The sequence below is a fragment of the Chelon labrosus genome (genome assembly GCF_963514085.1).
Source record: "Chelon labrosus genome assembly, chromosome: 23".
In the NCBI taxonomy this organism is placed as follows: domain Eukaryota; kingdom Metazoa; phylum Chordata; class Actinopteri; order Mugiliformes; family Mugilidae; genus Chelon; species Chelon labrosus.
Genome location: NC_140356.1, coordinates 10,896,677 through 10,912,245, shown reverse-complemented (window position 1 = coordinate 10,912,245; position 15,569 = coordinate 10,896,677). Strand labels below are relative to the sequence as shown.

The window sequence follows — 15,569 nt, the reverse complement described above, 5'->3', positions numbered from 1 at the left end:
TGGCAACATAATGCAGATTAGATTAAAACCTTCATAACAAAAGGTTACATCTTAAAACACATCCAGTTTGATGCTGGCAAAACTACCAAAATATGTGCTTGGCTGCCTCTGCTAGTGAAGACAGTGCTGTATCTAACACAAACATATACCAATACATTAAGGCGGCGAGGTGAGACTAATGCAAGAATGCTGACTGGCTAAGTGCTTTGATGGATGCCTTCACGGACCAGTGTGCCGAGCAGATTTTACGCCTCCAGTGATTGATGGCACCACAGATGACAGACAGACTAATGATTTGAACAAGCTCCTTAATTAAACATCAATTTGGAACGCATTCCCTCCTTCTCCATCCTCATCACCTAAGAGAAAATCTGGTTTTCCACTTAGGCTCCATTTTCTCACTTTTTACTCATAAAAATGTACAAGGAGGACATGTTTTTGTAAACCTTAGAATAAAGCAAACTCGAACGTGGATGAATACATTTACATAGAGGTTGCTTAATTAGCTTTTCTCTCATTTATCAAATGTGTCTGAAATACATCAAGGAGATGAGAGGATAGGCTGGCCACACACTCATCATCATAATTCTCAGACATTATAAATCACTGTTGCAGCAATAGACAAAAATGGATCTATTAGGCTTAAATATGTGTGTGCTTTTGTATGTCATAGAATGTAAAAAGATTGACCCACCCACTCAAACCCCTTCATACAATGCACATACATCTCCTGTAATAACCATTCATGTCTGGCTCAGAGCTAGCTTTGGGGCTAATCTGCCAAGAAAGAAATGAATAATCAATAGTAGGGAATAGGAAATGAGCGTCAGATGGATATTCTGCTCTACATGATTTGACAAGAGTCCGCTGAAGCCAGGGGTTATGTCAATACAGTGCTGCACAGATACCAGTCATTAGATTCAAGTTTGTAGGGGAGGGATGTGTGTCTGTGTTTGTATAAATGTATCCGAGTGTGTGTTTGCGGTCCGTAATTGGTGCCTACACTTTGTCCGTGTAGAAACAGAGCTTAATGTCAAATATCGTTTTAATATAATCCAGCCATGTGTGTACAGTCAACCATAAATCGTGAGTACATGTTTCTGCAGTAAGTCAATTAAGATTTTAGACGAGAAAATATAGAAAAGCTACGTGAAAGGCTTAAAGTCTTTAATGAATGAACAACTGATTCAAGTTTTTAAAAAGGTTTATTACATTATAGGATTTTCTTATAGTATATGTCTTTGTCTCTGTGGATTATAATAACACTGCCATTGCTGCAAAGATGCAGATGAAAACTTGTGGCAGTACTGTAAAACTGCATAAAATATCTGAAAAGTGATGCCAGAACTGCCTTAACCAGTTGACGAGTCCTACGAGAAACTAGTGCTTGCAAAAGGTTCTTAGGTATGTACTGAGTGTGCACAAACCGACATTGGAGTATTACACGCGTTATTTCAGCTGCAGTCTGAGCGGAAGCAGTGCGACGCAAATTTGCGGGACTCGGCGTCAAGGCATTATTTTTGATGGCCAGTAGGGGGCGACTGATGTAGTTGTAAAAAACGTAGTCCAAAGACGTTAATAATGACCCTACTTCTCATTTGATTTATTATCTACTAAATGTTTTCCATATGATTTAATGATCTCAGTGATTAGTTTCACATCTTATATCTCTACAGCATGATGTTCATTTTGTAAATTTATGGTCACATTTAAACTTCTTGCCTTTGTCAAGCCAAAAAAGCCAAAAATGAAGTTGCGCCAAAAATGATGTTGCCACTTCTGGTCACATTTAGAGCAAAATGGAAGACAAGACCAAGACCAATACAAGACCAAATGCATTTTCTTCAGCAGGTTATTTTCTTGACAGATGATGACATAACATCAACAAGCACTCGAGCGACAATTACGTAGGTGGCCATGCTTGGTAACGTTGTTGTCCTAGTAGTGTGAACATAGATCAGCCTTTCATTCCTCTCCAGCTCTGGTTCCAAAAACCAGGTGGCAACAACCAAAATGGCAAACCCAAATGTTATGTCTAAGGTTATGTCTATTTCTTTAATGCACTCTGGTCAGTACTCTGTGACATGATGACAGGTTGAGTGCAAATCAATGGTTAGAAACAAGCAGTAGTATTTTCTCGTTAAAACCTTTGTGATCATTAGACCGCTTGTGTTTGTTGCTTCTTTTTACAAATCCTGCAGCTCTCCCAGATATGAGCAATCATCTTGCTAAGTGCAGCGTTACCATTACTGAGAAAAACGGTGGGTAAATCTGCAAAAACCAGACCAGAGTTCAAACAAGAATTTATTAGAACTTTGGTTCTCTGCTTCTGCCTTCTTATCGTCGTCTTTCATCTCCTTCCTCTCCTCAGACCTGCTGTCAAACTGCAGCGAGAATGTTTTCTGCTTCATAGAGACCAATTCGCTGCAGAACACCACTTTTCATTAATAATGCGACGCGGCTGACATATGTGGCTAATATATATTACAACTCTACATTATTACTGGTATATATTACTCCTGATAGTACACATAGCTAATATAAATTATTCATTAGTCATTATTCATATTATGCTGAATCACTGTCCTGGCACAACTGGGCTGTGCTTGCTAGCTCTCGGTCTCTGCCTTCAACTTTTTTTTTAATTTCCTTTTCCCATTCCGCTCTTCCTTAATCTTTCTCCAGCACAGCTTTTATATGAACATATAAACAAGGATTTCTTGTTTCTGTCAACGAAGGAGGGTGTGCTTTATGTCGGGGGGGCTTCCCATCTTCCTCGTCCCAAGTGAGCACATGCGTACAAACACCCAAATGTGGAGGGATGTGGGACAAAAAGAGACACAAGTGGATGAGGAAAAAGAGCAGGATGAAGTTAGAGTAAGAGTAAAGAGAGAGAGAAACCTAAATAAAAGCAGAAATGAGTGATGACAGACTGTAAATTCATGGAAGGATGGTTGGGAGCAAATATGAGAAAGAACCTAATGAAACAGCAGAATGAGGAGAGGAGGGAGTTTACATCTGAGAAAACAGGTATTGCTACGAAGAAAATCACATTAGTAGAGCAGCACTTTTTCTCTCTAACCTGCTTTACACAGAAATATGCATGTATTTGCATATGTGCTTCCAAGATCTCTGTATGTATGAGAATGCGCACATAGAAGTATGCACTTAAAGACAAATAAGGAGCCTGGCCTCACTTAGTGGAGGACAAGTAAGACGGACGGAAACGCAGTGATGAATTTGGCTCTGGCTCTTAATACAATTGTGTTGGAATTTTTTAGTGAATATTGCAAGAAGTCATCTTTCTTTTCAATCGTCTTATGTGTAAGTATTACAGCACAAGCTGCTCTACAGTTAAAATGCTGGTATGTATGTATTCAGTCTAAAATGGCAAAAATAATTTTATCAAAAGCCACAATGGCCAAAAGTTAAGGTTAGCAAAAGAACAGCAGCTGGTGCAGACCAAACTCGAGATATAAGAGAAAATACAACTAACAGATAGTTGTATTTTTTCTGTAACTGTATTTCTGTATAACTGCATCTCAATGAATGATAATTTATCTGTGGACTGCTTAATGTATAAAGGCGTATATATATCCCTTTACAACTTCATGTCACTGTTGAGTTGACCATTTGTTATATTGCTGGTGTTGCCTTTATTTCATGGTGTCTAATTTTAGTTCCGTGTTGTCACCCATGCTGGCAACAAACATGCTGCTGCATGGTGATAATAGAAAATAATCTGTATGTATATTAGATGTGTATCCATACTCAAGCACTGAAGTTGTTTTTTATGGATATAAATTAGCTGATTGTGTGCATTTGAGTGTGTGGGAGACACAAGCGGCTATGGTTAGAGGGACAATATTTCCGAATACTGCCCACACAACCTACCTGTTCATTGACAAAAGTGAATTCATTTAATAGAAGAAAAAGACCAAGACGGACCCACATTTTCAGTTGCGCTGATAGACTGATTCCAGCTTTGTTCATCTTTAGTTTGAACTTGTTTGAACAACCCGTTGTGTAGCTACCACCTTGTTTCATGTTTCCTCAAATGGAGTTTTTTTCCCGATCAGGCGAGGCATTTATATCCTGATTGGCATATTATTGTGATCATTAGCGGAATACTAGTGTGAATGTAAACTGAGATATGGGCATTTCACTATGCAGTAATGCCGAAGGTGGCAACAAGCAGTCTCACAGATAAAGTTACTCTGTATAAGAAGCAGGCACACGTTACAAGAATCATCTGTATTGTATGACTGCATCTCATAAATCAGATATCACACTGTGTACACCTATACACACACAAAGTACTATCTGAGAGCAGTGAGATAACCATGTCCTCCACGGGAGAACCAAGAAGGATCATTTTACTAGAGTTTAATGACACTTCGTCTCACCTGAAAACTAATGCTGCAAAGAGTCATACGAGTCTGTCTGTGTCTCACAGTCTGCAATCTGTCTGTCTGCGGCCGTCTGTCTCTAATTGTCCATCAAGCTCTCCATCTGTGTTTGTCTCCATCTTTCAGTCTGTTTGGCCCTTAGGCCTTTTCACGTGGGAAGGAACAGTTTACTCAGCCTGTGAGTCTAATAACTCTCCTTCCCCATCGACCTCGTTAGGATATGGTCTATTTGCAGCGAGTGAACATGTGTTTGTACGCATGGGTAAATGTGTGCATGCTGGGCTAAGTCGGGATCTAATTAACTCCTGGAACGGTCGTGTGCATCTCACACAGATACCTCCATGCGCACATAACTAGAGTTGGATGAAGACTTTGTATCTTCAAAAACATTTATTTTTTTTTACAGAGTAAGGAAAGAATTTGCACGTTCAGAGAGAAAGGGCATCAAACCATCGCTTAGTAGCCTTTAGAAGATAAATTCCCCATTAATATCACTCCGTAAATTATTAATTATTTATGCTAAACTAGGGAAAAGTAAAGCTTTGCACGCATGTGTGTGTGTGTGCAAGCATTTGATAATCTTCTGTTTGCCTATTAAGTATTAAGGAAGTTGCCGCATAATCTTCATTACGCCTCAGCAAAAGGAACTACAGTCTCGTGGTAATCTTGCTAATCAGGGACAGCAAACCGGAGAGCTCTAACTTTTATAAAAGGATTTTCTCACACTTGATCTTTAGACACATTCTATAGAGTCTAATTCTCACCTGAATGATAGCTTTAGACTACCTTCAATAATGTTCAAGTATACCATATGCTTTTTCTTATAGATTGGACCTGAAGTTAAATAAGTATAAGTATTGATCTCACGTTTTTAATTTTACCCAAGTGCACATTGTGGTATAGAATTATGAGCACTGAATATATTTTGTGGTATTGAGTCTATAAATGAAAGGTAATACTATACTCTGTAAGATACACAGAATAGGCATAACATTATGACCACTCATGACTGCAGAAGTGAAAAAAAAAAACACTGACCATCTTGCGATGAGTCAATGTTCTGCTGGGAAACGTTTGGACCTGGTATTTGTGTGGATGTTACTTACACATGTAACACCCACCCCATAGCTACAGCCATCCCCAGCAGGATGCAACCTGACACAGGCACACACAAAAACAGTTTAGAAACAACTAAAAAACATGAAAAACAGCACAAGGTGTTGACCTGGCCTCCAAACTCACTAGATCCCAAACCGATCAAGTATCTGTGAGATGCTCTGGAACAAGCCTGATTCACAGAGGCCCCTCCCCTCAACCCATAGGACCCAAAGGCCCCGACTAACAACATTGTGTTTCCAGACACCACAGGACACCCTCAGAAGACCCATGTCCATTCTCTGATGAGTCACAACTGTTTTGGAGGCACAAGGCAGACCTACACAATATTAGGAAGGTGGTCATAATGGTATGCCTGACTGGTATGTGCACCTGCACTTGATTTTCAACATTAAAATTTGCTGTAATAATTGTGCTTAGTGCTCACTGAACTGACTGACTGAATATTTAATATGCTATTCACTGCTTGTATCTGCACCATGTGTTTTTCCCTTGTTCGGTAGAGACAGAGGATCTCTGAGTGTTACTGGACCCATTAAACCCAGCAAGCAGCACTAGATTCCTCCATAATAAGCAATGCAAGTGCAAACTTTACAGCTGCATAAAATATACATTATTACAAATTGCTTCGCAAATGGCTTTGCAAACAGCTCTACAAATAGCCCTTCTGAAAGAGCTAGCCCATCATAACTACGTAAATGTAAGCACTGATGTAAAAGTCTATTGGTTTATAAATGAGCTTACTTTTATTTGCCACATTTAATGTGATACATAACAAAGGGACAAGGCAGATTAGCTTTTGTGACTAAGTGAACAGGGTAAGCTGTGACTATATAAATACATGGAAGTGAAAACACGTGGCTGTGAGAACAGCAAGACAGTATGAGTCAACAGAAGTATGCAGGCCAACTCAGTTTAGAAATAGTTTAGATTTCAGAAATTCCTCAGTAACATGAATTAAATTATCCAAACCAGCAGCAACAAGAATAAATCAATTTCTGAAGAATGTGGGGTCACACAGCATTAACTCTCATGCACACTATTCACAACAGCATCTTGTTTCCTTAATCACAACTAAGAGATTAAATTTCAGTTTATGATGCCCGAGTGGTCGTAGAGAGAGGAGAGCACCGAGTGTTTGAAATGCTATTGTGTGCAAAGCAGATATACTTTGTTCAAGCTTTAGGATTTATTCATGCGCACATTTGATTCATCTGTTTTTAATGGTTTGATTTATTCACGTACATAAGATTTATACATAGAGAATCACCACAGCAGACGAACCCAGCACAAAGTGCACAGCAGCTGCCTCTAGTAGTGTACGTTTCAGTACTTTGATTAAGCTGGAAATATATTCACAAACCCAAACTTCTCAGATCGATAGCTCATAAGCAAAGTGTTGTATGGTAAACGAGTAACAACCTAATTTCCATTAAAACTAACCATAATTCGAGATGGACAAATCTTTATTTCCTTTGTATATACACTTATCTCGTGCACACAGATTAATTAAAACATGGCAACAAAGTAATTAAATAATGGAAATCAATTGTATTTTGTGCACCTCCCAAGGCCCGGTTGAGAAATGATAGTTACTAATGTAACCGAGGTTCCATGAGTTCACAGTCTCTGGTGGTCAGGAAGAATTAAACAGAACCTAGAAAGGATCCAAGACAAGTTTCTGAAAAAAGAAACTCTCCGTTCAAACCATACTGAAGTGTGGAATTTTAAATGTTTGACGATATTTGCAACTTTAGTGAAGTACTTACATAGTACTACATAGACTACTTGAAGCAGGTGCAGTTCACTTTATGGACTGGGGAGTAATTCTGTCCTGTCCTGTTGGTTCTTTGTATATATCCTTATATTGTACGCACAGATTCATAAAAACATGATGTATTTCGTGCACAAGCAATAGCATTTTGAGGCTCAATGTAGTAAGATGACCACTCTGGGTCTCTGCACCTGTTTAAGATGGATAATTTAACCAAGAAAAGAAAAGACAGATGCTTTAATTAGAGACGCATCATGAGACAACGTCAGACAGGGAAAAGGTTGACTTAAGATTGACAGTCAACAAAGTAAGGAAATATCAACAAACAACAGTAACATATTGGTCTCATTCCCGAGTGATACAAGTTACAACCCACACACAAAAAAACAGGCAAAGGAAAAAAAAACAACATCCAACAGTGTAACAACCTTGTTTCCTTCTCATGGTGCAGTTTAATTCCTCTGTGTGTACCTGAGTTTGCAGCTCCCGTCACAACCAGTGTTATTCACTGGTGGATGGAGCCACTGATGTGTCCAGGTGGAAAAGTGTTTGGACAGATAGAGTGATGCTCTTTCATGCCTGTTTTTTTTTTTTTTTTTCCCCCACCTGTTTGTGTATCTGTTTCTCATGTGTGCTCGTGTGAGTCTGTCATGCCTGTGTGTTTGTGTCCATCCCAGAGCAGGGAAATGTTGGGAGTCACAGAACAAGGATGTGATTATTTGAGAGATTGGTCAGAGTCACAGTGTGATGAATTAGGAGGAGCTGCAGCCTCCCTGTCATTCTCTGTGAGGAGCAGTAAATTCATGCCATAGAGCATGATTACAGGCAGAGATTGTGAAGGAGGAGGAACAAAACATAGCTTGATAAACAATTATAGATGAGATATGTCTTGTATTTGATCAAAATGTATTTTTGTTAAGCAGAAGAGCAAGCTACTTTGCATGGCAGCTCAGCTACCACTGGCGTGTGAATTTGCAAGAATGACTGTAAAGCATTTGGGTAGAATGGCGTTTTATAAGTCCGGACCACTTACCACCGTTTTACTGGCACATTACTCCAATAAGATGCAGGTCCTGCTCTGATCTGCTTTACTCGGGAAACCAGTTTTCTATAACAAATGGAAGCAAACGCTATACTGCAATTGAATTTTTGGGTTCATTTGCACCAGCGTGTCTCGCCGTGTTTGGTTTATCTTGAGCAGCTCTGACCAAATGACGACAGAGGAAAGATGTGAGAAAGTGAGACAGACAGAGCATGCTGGGATTAGATACATCTGTATCTTCATAAATCCAAAGCTACTGAGACATGAGGATCAGGTGTTACGGCACCTTATCAATTAACACATAGCTTGCGCGCTCATTCCTGATTTTATCTGCAACCACTGGGCATGTAAGCGTTTGTGAGCATGTAAGCTTATCTGTGATCTGGTGTCTGCTTCAGTCAGTCTCCCCTCAGGCATCAGTTTTACCTGACTGCACGCTTTTAACCGAACAGACTCTTATTCCAGCGTCTCAGTTGTCCAGGTTGTGCTTATGAGCCATGTCTCGAAAAAGAGGCTTTTTACTTTATATAAGTCTGAGTGCCTCGGATTTCCCTTTTCTTGTTTGCTCACTATTCTCTTGATGAAAGATGATATGATGAAAGATAAAAGTCGAGGTAATGTACTCTAAATAAATCATTAAAATGTCTGGGACTGGTGGCAGGAGATGTACCAACCGTAACAAAAGTACAAACACACCACTGAGAGATATTTTGCAACTACTACAATACCATATGTGTGATTTTACTTTCTGCTGCATGCCTACATGAAATATGCACCACGTTTGAGTAAATTTGTACTTTTGAACTCACACAAGGAAGACGAAAAAAATATCTGCAGGTGAAAGTAGTAAAGAAAGACAGTAAAAGGTGGTACTGTTTTAACTCAAGATATTAATTATTACTTTGCTTTACAATTTCAAAATGTGTAACATTAAAGGATGTATTTTTAAGCTGTGGGTGGCGGTATCTTGATTCCAAGAACAACAGCTTCCTTAAAGTTTTTGACTTTTAAATATAAATGTATGTCCATTACATTCAAGGCTTTGCCAACTGAGTTCAGATCAACGAGGATTAAGCTAATCTTTCTTTCGTAGCACGTCAGAGTTTGAAATCTGTTTTCTATGGCAACATTCCAGCACTAGCACAACGGTACCGACGCTCTATACGTGAGCCAGCAACGACTGTTTGCCAAAGCTGAAGAGAGACGCAAGAGTAGAAACGGAGACAGGAAAGGCAACAGCAACAAGGAGATTGGTGGAGCCGATAGCTGAGAAACCATAGTTACTAATGTAACCCAGGTTCTATGAATTCACCATTTCTGATGCTCCAGAAAAAAACAAAAAAAAAAAGAAACTGAAAGAAAAAGCTGAAATAAAAGAAGGGATGGGGGGACTGTATACTGTAGGTATATGTCATAGGCACATGTTGCTGTGCTCATTTAGAGAAGAGACTTATACTTACTGCGTATATCTAATAATTATCGTAGACGAGTCTTTCTGGTTGACCAGCTGAGGACCAAACAAACTTTGCTCAAGTTCAAAACCTTTTAATTTCCTCCTCCTCATTTTCTCAATCTTATACTGTCTTATTAGATTCCACTATCATTTTTCCCATTATTTGCTCATCTTCTTATCATTGCTTTGTCTCTTTGTGTCATTTGAGCATCCCAATAATGTCTTTCAATCCCTCTTCCTGTTAATTTTCTTATTTCCACTTGTTGACACCATCTCACTTTTATTCGCCTCTCCCTATCAACTGACTCGCATGCAACAACGCCACCCATTTCAACATCCTCCCGTCAGCTGTCTCACGGCAGCGACCTTGAGCAGCAGGCTGCTGATTGGCTTCTGTGTTGATGATTTGGAGGTCGCAAACCCGAGCACTTGGAATTAATGGACTCTGTAGCACAACTACAGGGCCCTCGACACGTAACACGCCCACATGCGCAGATGCCACGGCTAGTAATAGACGGTCAATGGGAGTCACAAGCCTTACAAACCTAATTATGTGAACTAATGGCAGGCATCAGCCAGGGAATACTCGCTGTGACGCACACGTAAACATACAGACCCGATAACAGCATAACAGAAGAACCTACACTGCAGAGGCCATATAAACAGGTCATGGCTAAAGTGTGGTCCAAGTTTAACACTTTTTGTGTAGCCAGGGAGAGTGACACCCTGTCTAGATCACATACACACACATGCATTATAGAACAAGCCAGTTACACACCAGTTGCAGAGCTTGGTTTTGTGTAGATTAACAAGCTACACGCATTTTGATATGACAGGAAAATACAGGTCAAACCACACGTCATACAAACGCAGGGGAAAAATGACAGTAAGAGCTGCCTATTACAGGACAAATACACACATATACTCAACACACACACACAAACACACACAGAGGCTGTATTTACAATTATTTAATTTCCCCTTCTAGCTCTGAGTACACAAACGATTGTTCTTGTTGAGCTATATTGCTCCTTAAACAGCCACTGTGATCTGTGCTTCTTTTAAAGCTACTTATTAGAGGCAGCAGTGCACTTTGCAATATATATCCTAATTAACCCCCTGTGTTTGTCCCTGTTGACAAATCTTCAGAGCGCCAATGAAGTGAAATGTTCCAATGAAGTCTTAGATAATACAGAGCGATGTAGTTAATATTTGGGCTAATTGGAAACGGTTGCTTAGACAGTGAACTGGTTTGTCTGGGGTTTGCTTAACTGGAGGATTTGTTTTACAGCACTCACGAGAACTACATAAAGGATGTACTGACCAAACCAAAAATTACAACCTTTTATGGAACATCTATGCAATTAAAAACCATCTTTTCAAATTGGAGAAATTAGTTTTAAGAGGCTGCTTATCACGTTTATTCAAGCTGTAGGAACTTCTCTCTTTTTGTGCCTGTATCATCCAAACAAACCGTCCCCTAAATGTGCCCCAAAGGTAAAATCTAAAGAGAAAAGAAATACATTTTTGGTGGAAAACATGCTGGGTATGAACTCATAAAAAGGGAGAGTCTTACCTGTGCATTTCTTCAGGCTACCGGGCCGTTTCCCGTGCATGCCCAGCTTACAGTTGAAGTTTTCCTCCCAGAATTCAGCGAACCAAACATTTCTTCTGTTGTTGGACAGCGAGCGGCTACGGAAATAACGGTCAAAAGCTGTGGAAAAGACAGACAAGGCTCAAGTTAAGAGGAGTTTCTAGTTTCCTTTTAGATACTCTACTCAGTGCCTGTCCATAACCACCCCAGATCTTCTTCAACAGTAAGTTAAAGTAGACACTAGCACTTATGGGGTTGAGAGTTTTATTTAAAAGTGTTCATGGCAGTATAAAAGACACAAAAAGACATGTAGTACACACGTTTGAGTGAAAAGCTGTATCTGTGGAGCCATTCAGGACCGAACTAGCGCAGAGAGCAAGGAGTGCAAACATTTAAAACCCAAGATCTCATAATAGCTTGGTTTCTTGTCCGATGTAATAACTAGAGCAGAGGAAAGAAAAGGAGAAGAACACATTTCTCCACTCACAGGAATGGAAATACCTGTCAGTAGCTGGCAGGATGAGATGAAGAGATGGGCGCAAGAACAGAGAGGCAAGCAAGACAAAAAGACTCCTTGTATTACTTTGTTCATACTGGAATTACATGGAAAAGCAGCTCTTTTCTTTTATGCTGTCTGTGATGAAAACAGCAAAACTGGATTTTTACAAGACTTCTTCGATCTCCACATTGTCTCATCCACTTCCTTAACATTTTGTTCCTCTGGTCCCCAGGCACAACACACATAAAATGATTTAAACCTCACCATTAAAAGGGTGTGATTTCCCAAATCCACCATATGTAGTTAAGAGGTAACATAGTGTACATGTGAAGCGTCCCGCGGAGGGCGAGGGGCTATCAGACAGACTTGGACAACCTGTGCCATGCCTGACTCACTGTAAAAGCTGACAAGAGCTGCCACGATTAATCTTCTCTGCTGTCATGGAAATGGGCCCGGTGTGCACCTGTGCACCTCCACTGATAGTTAGACTGCTGGGAACAGCGGGTTTACTCTCTGTGCAGCTCGGCAGGAAGCGCATGATCACATACTTGATCGCAGACGTGATGCTCATAAAAATAAAAATATTTTATCGGTGGTATTGTGAGGCTCTTAAAAAGCATTAACTGTAGTTCGGTCATATTAAATGAAAATTATTGTCATCTAGTGGGCAACTGTTAGGGGGCACAAAGTTATGTTAGAATATGTTTTTTATCAAATAATATTCTTTGCTCTCTTGCAGAGAATATGATTATATTACATCTGCAGTGTGTTCCAGGTATAATGAAGCACAATCTTAACAGACAGTATCAAGCAAGCCAGTCTTCAGTGTGAATCTGTGATGAATGATGAGGTGTTTTCTTACATTATACATGCACACTTTCTGAAGTGGCATTGCTTTTGTTAAAAAAAACAGTGAGGAAATTGCAGTGATGTGACGGTGTGTTGTGAATTACATCTCTAATCTTCACATTCATTGCGAAGCCTGAGCCAGGAGAGTGTTAGCTTAGCACAAAACCTGGCAACAGCAGGCCCTCCACTTTCCAAAGACAATGCATCGGCCTTCTAACGCCTCAAAAGACGACTAATTAGCATGTTATATCTGGCGTTGCATTCCTTGTGAAACGTGTAAATATGACACACGGACTCACCACGGGGCGCTTGGTCACAGCAAAAACAAGTCTAATTTTTCGCGACAGACAGACGAGCTGCTTCCAGTCTTTGCGACAGCTCTCTGACTCGGTGCCAACAAAAACATTTAAAGCTGCATCTGTTGCAGAATCATTGGATTATGTTGCGTCATATTGTCAGATGGAGCTAATAAATTGGTAACGTAATGTATTGCTCTCTTCATTAATCCTCTGCTGCATCTATCTCACTCACAGCTCTTCTATCTTACCCGACAGCATGTTCCCTCATGTGAAGCAGCCAAAGCTGACTTTGATTCATTTAAACTTGTACTTTTCTCTCTCTCACTTTCAGTTGATATCTTTTCGCCTGTGCGGCCCTCCAGGAGTCAATTATCTAATAGGGAGCTCTGACAGGAGCAAATGAGGAAATCCTCCCCTGGCCTAATGGCAAAAACTTGTTGCCTACTGGGATCAAGAGCGAGGGAACACGAGTTTCTGGTCTTTCTATCGTCTGCTTAATTTGATCTAACAGTTTGATCACACAAGGCTCCGGCTTCCTTTTATTTATCAGAAAACCAGGTGCGTAAAAGAAATTATTTATAACTTATTCAGTTATTACCATCTTTTCACTCTTACCATCCACAGACGCTCGTTTGGGAAGAATTGTAATGGCTCCTTCGGCTACTCGCTCCTGGCCAATCACAGGAGAGATCTTGGACCCCCAGCTGTCAGACCCCACCCACAGGAAGTGGCCTGTCTGGTTGTTCTTTTTAGCTGCATCCAGAACTCGTCTGTTTGAGAAAGTAAAGAATTTCGAAATCTTAGAAAAGAAGAGAAATAAGAAGGGGAAGGGTGTTGGGTGCTTCAGGCTCGGTCCTATTGGTGGCCCTCTGCCCTGCTGGGGTTCCCTTGAGCAAGATCATGAACTTCAGCCTCCTCAGCTACTCTCAATATAGTCTGTGTTGAGCTACATATTGTTCACACAGTTCAAATCAAGCGATCTGCTTAAGAATTTAATCCCTGTCATAATATCAGCAGTACAATATGCTTTCAACTCAAACTGAACATGCAGGAGGTGTTTTAACTGTAACACAAAAATGGCACGGAAAAAGTTATTAAACAAAAAGTGTAACTGAGGGGAGCCGAGGAACAGTGCAGCAGGGCTCTTGTTAAAGTGCACAGCACGTACCGTATGTCGTCCTCATTAGCGAACATGATGATGGCCCTGGCATTGGAGGTCTCCAGCAGGCGTCGGATGATCTTGTCAAACTCTCCTGGCCTGGGCTCCCTGGGGATCTTCAAGGACTGGGCAATACATACACCACCTGAGAGAGAGAGAGAGAGAAAAAGAGCAACAGAACGGTTATTTTATGGTCACTGATTTGCATCTGTCTTTTTGTATTCACTTTCACTTGCTCTCCCCTGATAAAGCCCATCCCCATTTTATACAGCTGCAATGTAAACTTGGCTGAAAGCACCGTGCTGAGACCTCTGATCAACTGTTTAACACTACCAACAGCCTCACGGATAAGAATGAGAGGATATTTAGGATTGCAGCAGAAGCAGAAAGCAACATATTGAAAATAAATTGTAGACTTGGTAAGAAGAGCACAAAGAAAACTAAGCATCAGGGACATAAAAGAGCAGGAATAACGTCATTTTGGACATGTGATAAGAAAAAGGAAGGGGGGAAAATAAAAAGGGATGGAAATTTGAAGTGAGAACTGCTCAAGAAATGACGAGAGAGCACATGCCGACAGGAAACCACTGCTGAGGTAGGAGGTGTTGATCGCAAGAAAGAGAAGTGTGAAAAACAAAGGGAAAGATGAATGGAGCCGTGTTATGATTCAAATCCACCTCACGGTGAGGGCAGGATTATGTCTGTGCTATATCCGTAACCGGTGCACCATGTAGGACCGGCTGCTTGCATCCGTGCTCTTTGCTGTGCAAGTCTACACATCCATTTTTGCCATTTGTCTCAGTGCATTTGTGTGTACGCGTGAGACAGAGTATGAATGATGTCCTCTTTCTTCGCTGCCTGTTCCAGCCCATTTATTGAACATCTGTACAGTCTGTCGCTTTCGCTGTATCACAACCCTTAATCACACACATGATTCATGCCCACGCAGACGCACGCACACACACACACACACCAGCGTGCATGAATGCTAAAACAAATACTCATTAGTCTCAAATTAAAAGCCTCTCAAGGATAATCACTAAAGTGACAAAATGTGCGCAAGCCCCCTTTACACACACACCCTTTCCACTGGAGACAAATACATGGACGTTCAGATTATGCTGTCAAGGATAATTTTGTGTACTAACACACGAATAGCGGATCGTGAAGGAACGAGACACACAAACATCCACAGTTGCTGAGGTTTGTATTTCCTCGCCATTGTCCTTGGAGCGGCGTAAAAGTGATTAAATCATCATTTGTTTCATAGCCTCACACCCATCATCAATAACTGTCCCCACGGAGAGTAGACTTTCAGGATAAAGACAATATCAAATGTTGTCCGTGCAATTAGGTGCAGTTGGGCGTGCGCACA

At 40.6% G+C, this 15,569-nt stretch overlaps 1 protein-coding gene across 2 annotated transcripts in view; it reads right to left on the bottom strand.

The window, feature by feature from the left end:
• The window catches only part of grm8a (glutamate receptor, metabotropic 8a), a 132,275-nt gene that overhangs the window by 53,229 nt on the left and 63,477 nt on the right, over nucleotides 1-15,569 (bottom strand). For both annotated transcript variants that reach the window (XM_084573554.1, XM_084573555.1), the window contains exons 2-4: nucleotides 14,204-14,339; nucleotides 13,651-13,805; nucleotides 11,371-11,508 (exon numbers count right to left, since the gene is read on the bottom strand). In XM_084573554.1, the coding sequence (XP_084429680.1) occupies nucleotides 11,371-11,508; nucleotides 13,651-13,805; nucleotides 14,204-14,339 (429 nt within the window). The remainder of the gene's footprint in view (nucleotides 1-11,370; nucleotides 11,509-13,650; nucleotides 13,806-14,203; nucleotides 14,340-15,569) is intronic.